Raw genomic sequence first — 17,089 nt, forward strand, 5'->3', positions numbered from 1 at the left:
TTGCATCCATAATGCTGTTAATAAAAAGGTAAGCTGAATGAGATCAGCATGGAAAATTCTGCTTTTTCTTTTTTAACAAAAGGTAGCCAGTGGCTGTTCTTAGTCAGAAGTATTTCTGCTGATGATGTAACAAAATACATATTTGCACTTTATCATAGAACACTGGGAATGCTTTATGTGCCTATGAAATAGAAACTTGTTTCACAGTTGTGTGTTGCCTTATTATGGAGTAAGCATTTATTGGTGATTAAGGTCTTAGAGCTTACTTAGAAAAAGTATCCAACCRTAATCTTGTAGCTGTATAATTGTGGAACTCGTATATATTTTCTCCAGGCTATCTTGTAAGTGTGGTTTTTTCTGTCTTAAACTTCTTTCCTCTTTTTTAAATGCAGTTCATAACGTGAAGTGAACAGGATCTGTAATAAATCTTCTCTACTCACCTATTTCAAGAATTCTGAAATCCATTCACTTCAGATTTAAAGTCAGAAAAATGTACATGTCAGAAAGATCTGGAGGATATAGTTTGTTGGTGTTAATGTTACTGTTTAGTCTGTGGGAGTTGCTTTTTAGGTTTTGTCTTTATGTATGTTCAGAACTAGAGAGTCTCCATGCGTATGGCAGGGGGCCATGGGCCATGGTGATGCAGGTCAGTCTTCACTATTCCTGTATGATTTGAATAAATAACATTTTAGTCTGTTGAAGTACMCACAATTTTCCCCTCAGGCTTGGGGTTTTTGTTGATAGGTGCTGAAAAGAACTCTGGTCTCTTTGTACAAGGAAATTTTCAAAATTCCAATCATTGAATGTAACCAGGTTTCAATCAAGCCCAGTTRTCTGATATTGAAAATAATACTAATTTTGTGTGGTGAGTGAACATACATTATGGTTGTAAAATGATTTGGACTCATCCCCATTCAGTATGGTAGCAGCAGACTTACAAATGAGATAAGAGGTGAGCGTTATGTGTCATTTGTATGCCTTGCCYGTGGACTGAGGGAATAATTTCTTGTGCTCTGGACAAGMATGACAGTGGTATCTTYMCTGGTATGGACARGARTGGCTTTGTCTGAGACAGCCTAATTCAGGAATTAATGTTAATTCAGCAAAAGTGCTCMGAGATTACTTCTCTGGTGAATGTTGTAAGGTGACTTGCTGTATTTTAAACCCACACTATTTGATTTCAGTGGGGAATGCATTTTACTGTAACAGTTTCCTTTCTTCTCTATCCAGGGAAGTGGACTACTTAGAGACTGTAGTATTTCAAATAAGTGCATTCAGCAGTAATGATTTACTTGAAGAARAACTCCTCTAAGCATTATGTTGCCAGAGATTTATGTGGAGGTGAGGCTGGGCCTTCCAGTGAGAGGATTGACWTGGTGCTGGTTTGTTGCAAAACATATTAAAAGCCATGATATTAGAAACTGCTCAACAAACACAGTTTATCTTTCGTTTGTGGCTCCTGTTTCAGGCAGTTGGAGTTGTCTGGGATAATTGTCCCACCCAGGAGGGSTATGTGAGGGGAAAACAGACCTGTGAGGGGATGGCTGGGTTTTGATTCTGTGAAGGAAGAGTGAAGGTTAAGTGAGGGTGCTTTTTATAACMTAAGTGTTTTTCCTTTTGCTACAAGATGTAGATTAATCTCTGTCAGGTAAACATTTGTATCATTAAATACTCCTGGTAACTTTTAGGGTTTGTTCTTAATAAGAGAGAACTGAAGAGGAAGTTTTGTTCGTAGTGAAGCTTCTTTTCAGCACTCTGCCTGCCAGCGTTGTTTTGTAAATAAATGTTTTTACCTACTTGAAATAAATTTGGCAGTACTCTGAAAGGAATGCTTCTTTGGTAAAGAGAGTTATGCTTTCAAATCTGAGAGTTAATTTGTATTGTAATGGTAGTTATTTGCTATTTTGGCACAACCCTAAATTCAGCACTCTATGTGTGTACAGGCTTCGGCCTATGCAAAAAATATGTCAGGTTCCACTTGTCCTGGATATCTGATGCCAAATGCAAATGCAGTTTTTGTCAGTACTTTTTTCTTGTTAGTACTGTAACTTAATCATTTTGCCCTCAGGGAGCTGTGTGTTGGTGAATTAGCCTTTTTCTTAYAGTGTTTGTATTACTGGAAAGACCCTGTACTTTTATAAGAGGGTTTTTAGATTGATAGTATTGAGCAAGGTATTACAAACTTCTGGAGACTCTTTCTCTTGGCAGATTTTCTAAGTGTGGAAAAAATAGTATATTCACAGAAAGTTGCTATTCCTTTATGCTTTTTTCCCTTTTCTCAGTATGGCAGCATCCCTGAGTATTAAATCATTCTTGTCAGGTAGGACTGAGTGCCATGATGACTCATTTCCAGATTAATTTGAGCCATATTTTTTACACTGTCAGTCTTACTAGATTGCAAACCCACTGGGGACTTTTACTGTCCAGCTGTGGTTCTGCTCACTCTGGCAGGTACTTTGCAAACTCTCAACTCAAGTTTGTAGCAATTTTTCTGCATTGCTACTAGACCTGGTAAGCTTACGAAGTGTTTTGAGTCACCTTCTAGCTTTCTCATTGCTGTAGAAGTATTATTTTTAGCATCGTTAATTTTTTTAGTTTATTTGCAGAAGCAGGTTGAGTGTTTGCATCGAACATCTTGAACTTGGGGTGATTTCTATACAACGTTGACTTCACAAAGTCTCTAAACCAGTGTAGACTTCTTTCTTAGGAAACCCAAACAATGTTGTTTCCTTCTTGTGAATCCTATTTGAAATTTTGAGAAAGTCTTTGGTGCTTCARTGTAATGTTGCACATGTATATCAGCCAAAGAACTCATCCTTATGTAGCTGATTTGCACTCAAATTATTAGCTCTCTAACCATATGAAGAGGAGGCTGAAGACTAAAGGCAATTCTGCTAAATGAAATAATTAATAGGTTTTTCAGAGCTTTCCTAACAAGCTGTTCCTTTGTAATTATCTTCATGCAGTTGTGGAATATTCCATTATCAGCTTGTAGTATCTGTTGATATTGTCTGCTATCTGTTTATATTGTGTRTTTGCATGTTTGCTCTCACTGTCAATAATCTGTTCTAGCACAATTGACTTACATATAATCTTGGGAGAGAATGGGATGCATCAGTCTGGTCCATGTTCAGAATGTGCTGTGATACAGCAACAGAAAAACCATCAGCAAAAGCTTTGTAGGCTCAAGAATAGAAAATGTTTGCTGTTAYCTACAGCAGGAACAGAAAGGTTAAYAGAAGTAAGRGGTGGGGAGGAAAAGGCAAGAATTTTGCATCTTTTTGTGGTGAAAATAAATACTTGCAGTTAAGGATATTGTTCTGGGACTGGAAGAGCTTGGTTCAGAAGTTCTTCCGTTACTAGTAGATAGATGTAATAAAAAAATGTGCCAGCAAGAAGTGGSATGTAGCCSAAGTGATTGGAATGATTTGCTGCTWRTGAAAMYATCTAACAGCTATATCTTAAAAGTACATTTTCCCTATTTCCAAACAGAACTCTTGCCTGCATTGTAACTATTGTATAGTTGATCCATTATTCTGTGCTTAAATATTTTATTACATATGTCATGAGTAGTGGCATATTCTTGTCAGTGTTAACCCGTTTTACAGATTTAGAAGTGCAACAGTAGAGTTTTGCTAGAAGAATTTTCTTCTGGTGAATCAGCTAAGGTTTTTATWTAGCAATTTAGCTGTGTTGTGTTTTTTGTTTTTAAACTCTTTTGAAGATGAGATTGGGTTGGGGGAGAGGAGGGCCGTTGAAAGATATAAATATAGAAACCTCACCAGCCTTCCAAAACTTCAGGTAGATCCACTTATAACAGGCTAGGGATTTAATAAGGAAGATTCATAGCAGAACTCTTTACAAGTGGAAAAGTAAATGGGATCCAAAAGGTTAGCTGTRATATTTGGGGATAAAACATAAACAAAATCACACTGAAGTGTAGTCTTGTCCCTGCCTTCTTTTAAAGGTATTCAAAGCCTTTTATCTCAGTTGACTGGGCCTGTCACTGGTATCAAAGGAAAATATTTGTCTTCTTTAGTCATCTGACCTCAGGAGTTTTTGTTTTACACTGCCTGTGTAGTTACTAGGTTGGGATAATTTCCTCTAGGAAAAAAAAAAAAAATCATTGTGGGATATTCAAATACTACAGTGACAAAGCATCTAAGCATCTAAGAAGTTTGGAAATTTTTAGGAAAAAGTAGATTATGGGGGATTTTGGTGGTTTTAGGTGGGCGTGAACCTAAAAAATGTCAATATTTTTATGGTTCTTYGGTATTAGACAGCTGCTACAAAGAAGAGAATGTTCCCCTTGGAAGTTCTGTTTAGGCGGTCATTCTGGTTTTCATTGTTCCCGTGCAAATTTAGAGTAGAACAACTGTCCTAGATAGGGAAACASGGAAGGGAGGAAGGCTGCACTGATCTATTCTATCAAAATGTCAGGAAGAAAGTCAAGGAGGAAAGAACCACAGATTTGTTTGGGTTGGAAGATACTTTAAAGATCATCCAGTTCCACTGCCCTGCCATGGGCAGGTACACTTTCCACTATCCCAGGTTGTTCCAAGCCCCATCCAGCCTGGTCCTGGACATTTCCAGGGATGGGGCAGCCACAGCTTCTCTGGGCATCCTGTGCTGGGCCCCCCATCTTCACGGGGAAGAATTTCTTCCTGATGTCTCAATCTAACCTCTTTCAGCTTAAAGCCGTTGCCCCTTGCCCTGACACTGTATTCCCTTGTACAAAGTCCTTCTCCTGCTCTCTTGGAGCCCCTTTAGGCACTGGAAGGRGCTTTCAGGTGTGAACAACCGCACTCTCAGCCTCTCTCACAGCAGAGGTGCCCCAGCATCCTGAGCATCTTTGTGTCCCTGTTCTGGTCTCACTTCAACAGGTCAATGTTGTTCTCATGCTGAGGATCCCAAGGCTGGGGACAGCTCTGCAGATGGGGCCTCACCACAGCAGGGCAGAGGGGCAGAATCCCACCTTTCCTGCTGCCCATGATGCTTTGGATGCAGCCCAGGACATATTTGGCTTTCTGGGCTCTCAGTGCACATRGCCAGCTCATATCCAGCCTCTCATCYACCAGCAAGGAGTTCTTCTCCTCAGGGCTGCTCTCAATCCATTCTCCGCCCACAGCACGTGCAGTGTTAGATACGTGGCAAAGGCCATACCTTTTGAACTTTGTGATGTGGAAAGAAAGGAAACAGGTGCTTTCTCTTTCTCCTGGAGTATTTCTTTTTAACGTGTGCCATTTGAACATTGTTGTTGCTTTAAACTGTTGTGTTCCTACTGCCACTTCACATACCTGATACTTGGCGGGGCATCACCTAAAGAATTACTGTGTTCTTTTTATATTTGGAGGGTGTGTGTTACATCCAGGTGGAGAGTAGATTAATTTAGACATACACAGTTTAAAAGCTGAGATAGGTGCTCCAGAGGCTATTGGACTTTTAAATGTTACTCCCTAGCTATCATCATTATGGGATATTTAGATCTTATTTGCCTGTTGATTCTAAAAGATGACAACCCTTCTCTAGAAGGCTGCCTGATTTTAATTATGATAGGATTCCGGAGTTACTTCTCCTTCCTGTATATGCACATCCTTCCTTCTCCTTTTCAATTGTATCTGCTAACCATTTATACTCTGGCCAGAGGCAGCTTTCCACTGTTACTAAMAAGCATAGAATAGTTTGGGCTGGGTCTTAGTGTTCAGACCAACCCACTGAAATGAATTTGTATGCATCATCTCTCTTTTATTTTTTCTTTTGTTTGTTAGTTTCGTTTTCTGAAACACCCTTACCCAAAGCAACCTCCCTGAGTTGCAAAAAAACATGACAAAAATGCTACAACAAAACCTTTGAAGCAATTATCTCAATTTTGTGCAGACTTTTGGSGTTTGCTCTAAGGTTGAATTCCAGGGTTACTTGGGGTTTTGGAATGTTTCATTCAAAATCCATAGAATTCAGTCAGATATGAGCAAAAATTCCTCTAGTGGTGTGGTTTGTTTTTTCTSCTCTACTTCTTCTTTATTTTCCATCTTACTTTTTTCTTAACCATTTTTTTTAATATATTGTAAAGTAGACCATAGAAAGTAGACCAACTACTCATGTATAGAGAAGAGAAGGAGACTTCTGCCATGCTTAAGGTGTCTTGAGTCACAGGAATCTTGCTCAACACCACTCTAGAAAGAGTGATGTTTTGAGATATTTTGTTCTGTTCTTGTCTACTTGCTGTGAGGTGCTCCCTTCCCTCCCTGCAGCCCAGTAGAACTTAGTCCAGAATTTACTGTGCATCTTGCCAGTCTGACAGCCCTTACAGTCCCTTGCTACTTACTGGTCACAGCGTTGGTCCCATGTCAGTGCTTTGCTGGTGTTGCCTGCTGAAACTTCACTTTTAGTGTTCTTGGCTTTATCAGCTCAAACATGCTGATTACAGTAGATACAGGGTCCACTTGAGCAGAGCATGAAAAGTTTCAGCCCTTGKGGTGTTGGAAATGTGTGGTAGCAGCTCTGATCTGTGTTCAAAGACAGCCAATGTATTTTACATTGAAGGTCTGTTCTCACTTTTCTTCTAATCCTGCAGGCCTCTGTTGCCTTGATCCTAAACCACRTTCTTATGTGTATCTCAGATGCCCTCAAAACCAATGCAGGAGGAAAAGCTGACTGGTTTTRGAATGAATATACCTGTTTTAAGCTGATAATGTGATGTGGCTGTCAGAAATAGCAGGGTGCTTAYGCATTATCCTTTAGTTCCTCTGTATTCAGGAGTCGTCCTTTTTGCTTAAGATGTTAAATTCTGAATTTCTTTTCGTGGCATACATTGAATTTTTAGGTGCAGTGTATAAAAAGTACTTYGTTATGCTTGAGAGATGAAATATGTGACTTGTTCTTTCCAGCAGACTTCAAGCTCACAGACTCTCATTTTGATGTGGTCATCGTGCTGCTGCTAAGTCACTAAGCCATGTTTCACTCTCTGTGGGCAGTAATGAGCTGCAAATCAATAGACTTCTCAACTCAGCTCATAGAGGTGTAACTTGGTATTAAACCACATTGACGATATGACCAACACTTGTTTCAGTTTTCATTCTGGGCATTTGTAGTCTTAARTAGTATTTGGTATGGTACACGTAATTCAGACAGGATGGAGGTGAAGAATCAAGCATGAAGTATTTTGCTGGAGAAATAAGGCTAAAGCACTACTGGTAGAGTGAGGTTTTTTTGTTGTTTYTGTTTTGTGTGTTAGCTATTCTAYAAAATTGCATTGTTGACTAATAGCTGATGTGGTCAGACATCAGAAGAGCTGGATTTTTTCCTACATGTAACCAGACTTTTAAATTTAATTTTTAAATACACTTTATTGTGTGGTGATAGAATTGTGCTAATGCTGGTAATCAAAATATATTGTTATTCTCACATATATTATGTGAGAAAATYTGGAAAAGGTGAGTGGACTAGGAAAGGATTTCTAAGGTAAACTATAGAATGCTAAATAATGTGGAGGCAATGCCTGGCTGTGTGCCTGGAGGTGAGATTGGGGGGTGGRAGGGAGAAGAAAAGATGTCAGGTACTTCTTCAGCTGCAGCTTCCAGTTCCACAGGAAGGTGAGAAGAAGATCTTCCTGTTCTGTTGTGCTGCACAATGGCAGATGATTGTGAAAAGGAAAACTACCAGGGAATAGCAGAATTGCCTGTACAGCTGTTAACATCTTAATTAATGTCTTGTCCTTGTCATATCCTCCCTGTATCTAAAGGAAAGCAACAGAATTGAAGAATTTTTGTTGAAAACATACTTAAGATATATTTTTCCATGTGGTAGACTCTACATTTTGTTCTGATTTGTATATAAGTAGCTCCTCCAGTGGTGTATATTTAATGTAGTTGTTTGGGACCTGCACTGTGTTAACAGACCTCATATTTCTGAAGTCCTCAGGAATAGTGTGGTTGTCAGGGACGTGTTTTGTATTAAGAACAGCCCCAGAATAATGAGGAGAGAGGAATCATATCCAGTAAAGCACAGAACATGTGCTAAACCTGATTTTCTGAGGGTAGGCCCAGCTGCAGAAGGGATGGGAACCAGTATGCTGGTTCGGGAAGCTAAAATTCTGCACTATTTTGAATTTTTTTTTTTTTTAAAACCAATGACTCCAGCTAAGGATCTGCTTGTTTAGTTTTTGGAGCTGGACCAGCTGTGTGAGTGATACCCTCTTTTGTGTATGGATTATGTAGCTCTGTGGAAAATCATAATAGGAAGTTTACAGGGTGTTGCATTAGGTCTTGAGAGTGATTTAAAAAAATCCAGTTCAGTGCTGGACTCCAGTTTCCACATCGCAGACAAAATTAAATATTCTTAATGAAATAGCAGACCATTAGTAGGGTAGCATATTAAATATTCTATAATTTGCACATGCTAATATATTAATGCCTTTCACTTTTAGGTGCTGGAGATCAGAATTTATTTACTTCCTTGTATCCTACGCTTTCTCAGCAGCTTCCTAGAGAACCCATGGAATGGAGGAGGTAAGCTTACATTGTATTCAGTGATACTTTTTCAGTGTCTGTTTTTTGACTTGGGTAAATGTGTATTTGTTGTATTCTGAGAAGCTCTTACCATAAATTGAGTTGAACAGAGCAACTGACTCGAAGAAACTGGAGTTATTAAATAATCAGAGTGAATGTTGTACTCTTCAGGATGATCCTTTMAACCCTTCAACTTTGYCTAGAGGAAAATGATAGTGATGCTGTGTTTCTCTTCTTGGTTTTGTGGTTTGGGGTTTGTCTTGGTGTGCTTTGATGTACTTTGGCCACTGTGTTCTGAAAGTGATAGGCTTTCTTCTCAGTGAGAATATAGGTAGAACTCAARTGGAATTAGATGTAGTTCCATTCAGAAAGTTTGGTATGGTACTATTTTGTGATTGGAARAAATATTTGGGGAATTCTTGTATTTGGTGTTTTCTGCTCGTCCTAGAGATACAGAAAATCTTTTACTGAAAGCTGAAGGGCTTCTTGTTCTTCAAAAAGGAGCCTCTATCTCATTTCATGTAATACCAAGTTTTAGTTAACTTTATACAAACTATATAGTTTGTAAAGTTTTAGTTAACTTTATACAAACTTATATATAAGTGAAGTTTGTGAGTTTCCAGTGCCAAGAGTATTTCAGTTTGTTCCTTCTCCCCACAACACATGCTCATGTTTTTATACTGTCTACTAATTAAAATTTTTAAACTTTGTAGGTCTTACGGCCGTGCTCCGAAGATGATTCACCTGGAATCCAACTTTGTTCAGTTTAAAGAGGAGCTACTACCCAAAGAAGGGAATAAGGCCCTTTTGACTTTTCCCTTTCTTCATATTTATTGGACAGAATGTGGTGTAAGTACTCRGAAAAACTCAAATTTAAAAATTAAATTGTTCACATAAGCCTGAAAATGAAACAAAAATAACAGCACAAGCAGAAAGTCAAAACAATTAAGTCTGGCTTGCATAAGCATTGCATACCTGATATTGCTGGAAACAAAACCTAGCTTGAGCACTTCTTGCCATAAGCAGTATCTGTTTGTAATGTTAACTGACACTAAGAGGACAGGAATTTGAATAACMTGTTTTCAGTACCTTGTCTCAAAAAACCCCAGGATCTTACAGTGTTACTGCAGTGGTACAGTGCACTTTCTTCATAACACAGAAATGTGGCCASGGTAGTTCAGTTATGATCTGTTGGTGCACTGGTATGAAAATACATGCTTCTTTTCTTTAATTCTGTCTTCTGTGTGTGTCAGCAATTTAACTGGGTGAGATTTGGCATGTCTTAATCCTGTTTATCTCCAGTTCACTGCCTTTTGGTTTGCCTCTGTTGTGCATTAATTATCCAGTTGAAGGACACAGGTGACATCTGATCTATGACCATTCAAAAAGAATCCAGAACAGCCTTAAGAATTACCTGAATTTATCTGTATAACACCAACCCASATGCAAAAAACTGCCAAACATTGGTGCTGCTTTTTTAAAAAAAAATATTTTGATGAAAAAGCTTGTAAACAGGTTGAGATTTGAGCAGTGCGGAAGGTGCAAATATCACACTTCTGTTACTATGGGAGTATAAAGCAGCTCAACTTYGTAATTTCAAACATGTTTTTATTGTAAAGTTCCAGAATGTGTAAAATAAAAGAGTTTCAATCATGTTTAAAAATCTTTATTTCAATCATATGAGGAATGATAAAGAACCAAATACTATATTTGCTGTTAACCAAAATACTGGAAATTAATYAAATTCAAAGACCAGAACTTTACTAACCAAATCTTATTTGATTTCTTTCAGTGAGTGAACTTACTTTCACTAATCCCATTTGATATGTCTTTCTGTTTGYCTTCTTTTGGAACAAAACTTGCTTTTGAAATTGTTCAGAATGCCTGTTTGATTTGATGATTCACCACTTCTCATCCCAGGACACGGAACTGTACAAAACCACAGTCAAGGATGACATCACCAAGTGGCAGAAYGTTCTCAAAGCTCACAGCTCAGTGGACTGGCTGATTGTGGTGGTTGAGAGTGATGCCAAGAAAAAGAACAAAACCAATATCCTTCCCCGGACCTCTATAGTGGATAAAATAAGGAATGACTTCTGTAACAAGCAAAGTGACAGGTGAGCATTCTTGGACTTSCCAACATTTTAATCTTTTGACCAGTGTGCTGATTTAAAAACTCCATATGCAAGACATTTCTTGCTCATTTAAAGACTTCCCTTGATGTCCAGCATTCAGACTGATGGCACCTGTGAAATCTGTGCTTTGAAGGAGGCTGGCACARAGAATAAATGGAGAAGTTTATTTTCAGTTCTTCCTGGGTTTGTGGTGCCTTTGAAATGTGTTTCAAACAGATTTCAAGTATCTTCCCCTGGCTAGGAGAGGTTTAAAGGGAGCAGTGTGATGATGATCAGTTTTTAGACTTTCAGGGTATTTTGTTTGCTTAGGTGCTTGCAAAAATGTTATCAGAGTTACAGGTAGTGGGAATGAGGTGAGTAGGGATATGAGGCCAATAGGGCTTATTTTTTGCCATTGTACTTTGTACCATTCTCTTAATCAGCTTTCCRCTCTGAGATAATTGACATAAGACCAATTTCTTCAGATGCTTTTATTCTGGGGAAATGGTACTGAATATATAAAACTGKTTTTGCTTTCATTAAAGCTAACAAAATAGGATTTTCCAACCAGAAAGMGTGTTTTACTTGGATGAGAGGTTTTCCTGTCTTTAGAGTTATTGTTAGCTTTTTGAATGCTACCCAATTGTGATAGAAAAACTGAGGAAAGAAAATGCTCTGAAAAATGTTAATTTTTTTGGTGAATTAATGGCATCTGTTTATTTTCTGAAAAAAGCAGAGGAAGTTTTAGTAGAAAGGATGTGTACAACCAAATTGAGATACTGCAAGAGTCTATTATGGATGATTATTTCAAGTGAGCTAGGAAAGGCTGAGTATATGTGGTCTAATAGATCTTGATCTGTATTTTGTATAATCCTCACCRTGAGTAGCTATATTTGCTGTTTTGCTGATTTGTATTGCTAGGCAGACTTTTCTAGGATAGCTACAGCATTACTTATATTTAAGTAGTTAGAATAATGCATCCATTATTTGCTTCAAAAAAATAAAACTCTACAGTACTTGTTCTGGGTAAAACACTTAACTCTTCTCATAAACTATATCACATGAAAAAGTTTAAAAAAAGCTACCAAGCCATAACCAAAAAAAAACCAACCTAAACCCCCCAGCATAGCTGCCTCCGAACAAACAAACATAACCCTCAACCTTGTTTTTTTTTGACTCTGATTAATGTGAAATGAAAAACTAAATTTGTCAGGTATGCCCAGTGTTCAACAGGGAATTTATATGTGAATTAAATGTTTTCCTCCTCAAATATAATATTATCAATCTCTTTACAGATGTGTGGTACTTTCTGACCCCTTGAAAGACTCTTCCCGTTCTCAGGAATCTTGGAATGCCTTCCTGACCAAACTCAGGACATTGCTTCTCATGTCCTTTACCAAAAACTTAGGCAAGTTTGAAGATGACATGAGAACTTTGAGAGAGAAAAGGACTGAGCCAGGRTGGAGCTTCTGCGAGTATTTCATGGTCCAGGTAAGAGTGTCTTGATACTGAAGAAGAACTTGAGTCCTGGTTTTATAAATGGTGCTTTTTTTTATTGTGGTTAGATTTCTGGTACTTTTAATGTTCTGATTATTCTTTGAGGCTGGGGCAGGAATTATGAAGACTGGTGTAAAAGCACCATTTTTGGATCCTGTTTGGAGCAGGTTTGGGTTGCCTTGTAGTACGGTTAATGCAGTAATATGTTTTCCTGCTGTTAAAAAAGCACTTTTCAGGCTTGTCGAAGCTTTACAAACCTCAATTGAAGCAAACAAATTTAATCTAAAAAGTATATAATCTAAAAAGAAGTTGCTCTTGAATTTGGGGTAAATGTTCCATTACAATGCTTGTGCAAACACACTCAAACTCACAATTGGTATTTAATATGAATTTTGCTGTCTTCTTTATTCACATTGTTATTAGTGTGTAGGGAGATGATGTTTAGAAAAATTTCTTTTTTGAAGGAATCCATATAGAAAGTGCCATGAATTCCATTTTTTAAATAGTTATAATTTTATTTCAGAATAAAATGATTTAGAGAAAAGCAAGAACCTCTTGTTAGATAAAATTAAAGGTCTTTATTCCTTTGGAATTTTCTGGTCCCTGTGCAGTGCTGTTCTCCACTCCACCTTACCCTCATATCTCCTTTAACTGCATGTGCTACCTTTTGCATAGGATATATCCAGTTTTGAGACTTCTTCTACTTACCAGTTTGGCTTTGTGTACAAAAMCCCCTTTTATAATGTGCTGCAATTGATGCCTTCATGGTGTAAACAGAGGGGAAAACATTAGTACTGTTACGGGAGATGAGTCTTCAGCATTTATTTTTATATTCATTTATTTAAGTTCAAAYTTTTAATAGCTGTATGAGCAATATCTTGTAGTGAATCAGGATCTGGATACACATCAGAATTTACTGGCAGAGCTGTATGACTTAATCTCCTTTCGTGAACGTCCCTGTGTTAGGAAGAAATGATACATCTGCCCCAAGGGCAGGTTTTTCTATATATGTGAAATGAATGTTAGAAAAAATGGTTCCTGSAGCTCTGTGGAGGGATAGGGACAGGCCATAATGCCAGAGTGAGCAGTATCAGTAACATGTGCCCTGTACTGCTTGTGTGCCAAAAGGAGGAACTGGCCTTTGTCTTTGAGATGCTGCAGCAGTTTGAGGATGCACTGGTGCAGTATGATGAACTGGATGCCTTGTTCTCTCAGTACGTTGTCAACTTTGGTGCTGGTGGTAAGTGTCTGAAAATGTGAAATAAATACATTCAGTATATGARTATCTTCTCTGTGCTTTGGGCAGTCACAGTGAGACTGCACTGGGCAGTTTGCTCTTGTTTTATGCTGTGTGCGGACTCAAGTGTCCATCTATTACAGTATTACCAAAGTTTTGTTTCTCATCTCTGGGGCTTAGAAGCAATTTTTAATGAAAATCTGTGKTTTGCTCTAATGGGGTGTTGTTACAACAGAGCCCTGAACTATGAAATTACACAAGTATTGATCTGGCTAAGATACAGCTGCTGTTTTCACAGCTCACTGCTAGGTTTTTCAGTAAAGAGCTTCCTGGAAAAGTGCATTCWCTGCTGCCTCAAATTACACAAGATGTTTGGTAATCACTGCAAAACTTGATKGAAATAGGTGCTTAATCTGTGCTACAGAAGATTTAACTTTATTTTTGAGAAAAATTACTGTGCCAGAAGTATCAAATAACTTTAAACTGTTTTAATGAGCTAAAGCACATGTTGTTATRTAACAGCTTTAATCAGATGTGTTTTATGAATCTGTTGAAAATACAGTGCAGGAGTAATTGCAGTGAAATAGATTTGTGCTGACTGAACCCAATGCAATACTTGGAAATGGTGGCACATCCATCCAGGATGGCTGAATACGAAATACTTAAGTAAATAAAGCTTGTTTGTTTTGAACTTCATGTAGGCTTAATTGCTCAGAAATAAATTACAAACTGATTGCCACTATACTAATGACAAGCTTACAATTATGACAAAATGCCTTTGGGAATCAAATGTTCTGAAATTCTGTTATCTCACTTTGGAAGTTCTGGTGGTTTTTAATTTTGCTTTTTGAGGTTAAGACATTAAGTCATTTATTCATATGATAAACTTGGGAAAGACTAAGGCAGCTCACAGCCTCTGGAGGGAGGTTGATGAGGCTTTCCTAGAAAGCAGTGGTTGATTCTTGGATATTGACTTTGTTTACTTAGATGGTGCAAACTGGCTGACATTTTTTTGCCAGCCAGTGAGGAGCTGGAATGGTTTAATTCTGAGGAAACCAATAGACATGGAGAAGAGAGAGCTGATTCAGAACCAGGAGGCGACGCTGCTGGACCTGCGTAGTTACCTGTTCTCTCGTCAGTGCACGTTGTTAATCTTCCTGCAGAGGCCATGGGAGGTTTCCCAGAGAGCACTGGAGCTTCTTCATAATTGTGTGCAAGAACTGAAGCTATTGGAGGTGAGTCAGTGTAACCKAATCCATTTTGTGAATGATTTTATCCAGTGATGATCTAACAAGTTCTTTTAAGTTCAGCTGTTGGTGACCAGGATTCAGTAGGCACTGGCTGTGAGTTATCAAAATGATGCTGTARTAACAATTGTGCTGCAGTTGATTGTGTCATCTTGAGGATGACTTTGGCAAGAGATTTGGAGACATCACATCTGAAAACCAAACCTGTATTTAGTTAAAGTGTTTTAGTCTTCACCTGTAAAATTAACTTCTCTAACCTGGTAGTCATTTGTCTGCTTCTTTCATGGGTTTATTACCAATCTATTGAACTGTAATTCCCACAATTTAAGTCTATAGCAGTGTTGTATTGAAGGAAATGAGGCAGAGTGGTTAATATGCTGTTATGCAGGCTAATCCTCTGTAACAAAAAGATTATTTCTGAGTATCACTCTGTGGCTTACCCATGTCCTCATCCCATGGGTGCTCTGTTAGTTTTATCTGTGCCATTGTAACAGCAGCTGCCAACTTTGCCTGTCTGACATTGTGGTAGTAAGTTCCATCTGTTCATCTGCATGTGAAAACTGCAAATCTGCTTCAGATGCTTTGCTGACACCTTCATGTGTTCTAAAACTAATGTGTAATTCCCACAGATAGTTTGATTTGTGTATGTAATCTGTGATATTTGTTTGGGCTTTTTTTTTAAATGTAGCCTTTTAGGTCTCTGAAGGTGCTTCCTACAGTTTCCCTTTTGCTGCACCCCAGATCTGCCCTGTGCCCCAAAGTTTGGAGTTTTCCTCTGCACTGACTCTTATTTCTGCTGTTCCTGTCTTAYTGTGCTGATCCAAACTGAATTCAGTTTTCTTACTGCGAGACAGTGATTCTTAATTGTGTATAGCATGTAGTTACCCCTGTAGTAATCCTTTTTCTTAATGCAGGCACCACTTTTAACATGGACTGACACCGCTGAACACACCGCTGAAATCTAAACTATCTTCTTAGGATCTTTATATGCCTGAAATTTATTTCGGAATTCAGATATTTATTATTTCTTCAAGTCCATTGTGCTCGTACTTTGAACTTTCCTATCCCATTAGTCTCCTAGTTTATTATGGGTTTTASGACTTTCGTAGTCTTTCTAAAAGGAATATTTTTCATTGGTTTTGAGACACCATTATTGTGACTATATTCCATATCTTAGTTACACTCATCTTTGTCTTAATACTGGAAAGTATTCTAGTATCAAAATCTTACTTTCTTTCTTTATCTTTCTCTTTTTGTATTTGTTTCTTTGTTTGTTTTCATCTCCATTTTTAATTAATTGTCCTTGACAGATGTCTTACCCTTTGATGAATAAACTTAGAGACTAATTTGTTTTTTTTCCAGTTTAACACTTCTTAGTATACTTATAATTTCATCTCAGTTAGAACCAATGTTTCTTTAGGAAAGCAGTATTCTATTTCCTTAAGAAAGCAGTATTCTATTTACAGAAATTTTTCCTTTCTCTGTTTTTCCTTAGGCTTGGTTTTCAAACTCTTGGAATTTTTCCAAGTGGTGGTACCTATTAGTCTTCCTTTCCTTCTCTTGCATCTTGATGAGCATATCAAATGTAGTTAATATGTTTATAGAAATTATTCAGCAGGAGTTGGGCTGTGCTTTGTGTATTCCTAGACTAAACTCTTCCAAGAGGTTCTGCTGTGTTGTATCAAGAAGAGTACTTTTACTGAAGTATTTTCTCATCTGACTATGGTTTATTTCCCAGTTAATTTTATCTATTCATCTCCAGGTCTCAGTTCCTCCTGGAGCTTTGGATTGCTGGGTGTTTTTGAGTTGCTTGGAAGTCTTACAGAGAATAGAAGGCTGCTGTGATAGRGCTCAAATAGAAGCAAATGTTTCCCACACAGTTGGCCTGTGGAGCTATGCCACTGAGAAGGTGAGTGAATGATGTGTTGGGGTGGTGGTGTAGTATTGAAGTAGAATTTTTGTTYCCCTGGAACGGATTTTGTCCTTCTTGTTGTGGAATTTGATACTGTGTTCTGTACATTTCCTGGAGTCCAGACTACATGAGGCATACGTGTTTATATCCACTTTTTTCACTGTGCTTTGAGGCCTGGGAATAACAAAAGTGTTCTTCTCTTTTTCTCTCTCTCCTTTCCTCGCCACTAATTTGATAAGTGATCACTAGTTTGATTAAACTCCAGAACAAGCTCAATCCATGTTGACTGAGAGAGAGCACATGTGAATTTCAGTTACAACAGGAAAAGGTGCCCAGATTTGGATGCATTTACCATTAGAAATAGAGATTACAGCAGTGTCTTTACACAGGTCACTATTTCTCCAGCATGCTAGAACAGTAGTAATAGACCCCTCCCTTCATGGAAGGTGTTACCCTTGGTGGCTTTTGAAAAAAGCAAATTATTTCAGTTTTTTCAGTTACCAGCCTTTACCACAGATGTTCTAAAGTCACCTTTTAGTTTGGTTAAACTGCTTCCCTAACTTTTCAAGTTCCAC

The 17,089-nt window shown here is 38.0% G+C and overlaps 1 protein-coding gene across 1 annotated transcript in view; it reads left to right on the forward strand.

Moving 5' to 3' along the window:
• TRAPPC10 (trafficking protein particle complex subunit 10) overlaps window positions 1-17,089 on the forward strand; it is a 36,308-nt gene that overhangs the window by 1,178 nt on the left and 18,041 nt on the right. The window contains exons 2-8 of the mRNA XM_057378900.1: window positions 8,426-8,507; window positions 9,221-9,356; window positions 10,428-10,624; window positions 11,917-12,112; window positions 13,247-13,358; window positions 14,343-14,590; window positions 16,365-16,511. Coding sequence (XP_057234883.1) covers window positions 8,426-8,507; window positions 9,221-9,356; window positions 10,428-10,624; window positions 11,917-12,112; window positions 13,247-13,358; window positions 14,343-14,590; window positions 16,365-16,511 — 1,118 coding nt within the window. The remainder of the gene's footprint in view (window positions 1-8,425; window positions 8,508-9,220; window positions 9,357-10,427; window positions 10,625-11,916; window positions 12,113-13,246; window positions 13,359-14,342; window positions 14,591-16,364; window positions 16,512-17,089) is intronic.

The sequence above is a fragment of the Malurus melanocephalus genome, unplaced genomic scaffold (assembly GCF_030028575.1).
Source record: "Malurus melanocephalus ecotype Western Australia unplaced genomic scaffold, MMel_1.1 scaffold_379, whole genome shotgun sequence".
NCBI lineage: Eukaryota > Metazoa > Chordata > Aves > Passeriformes > Maluridae > Malurus > Malurus melanocephalus.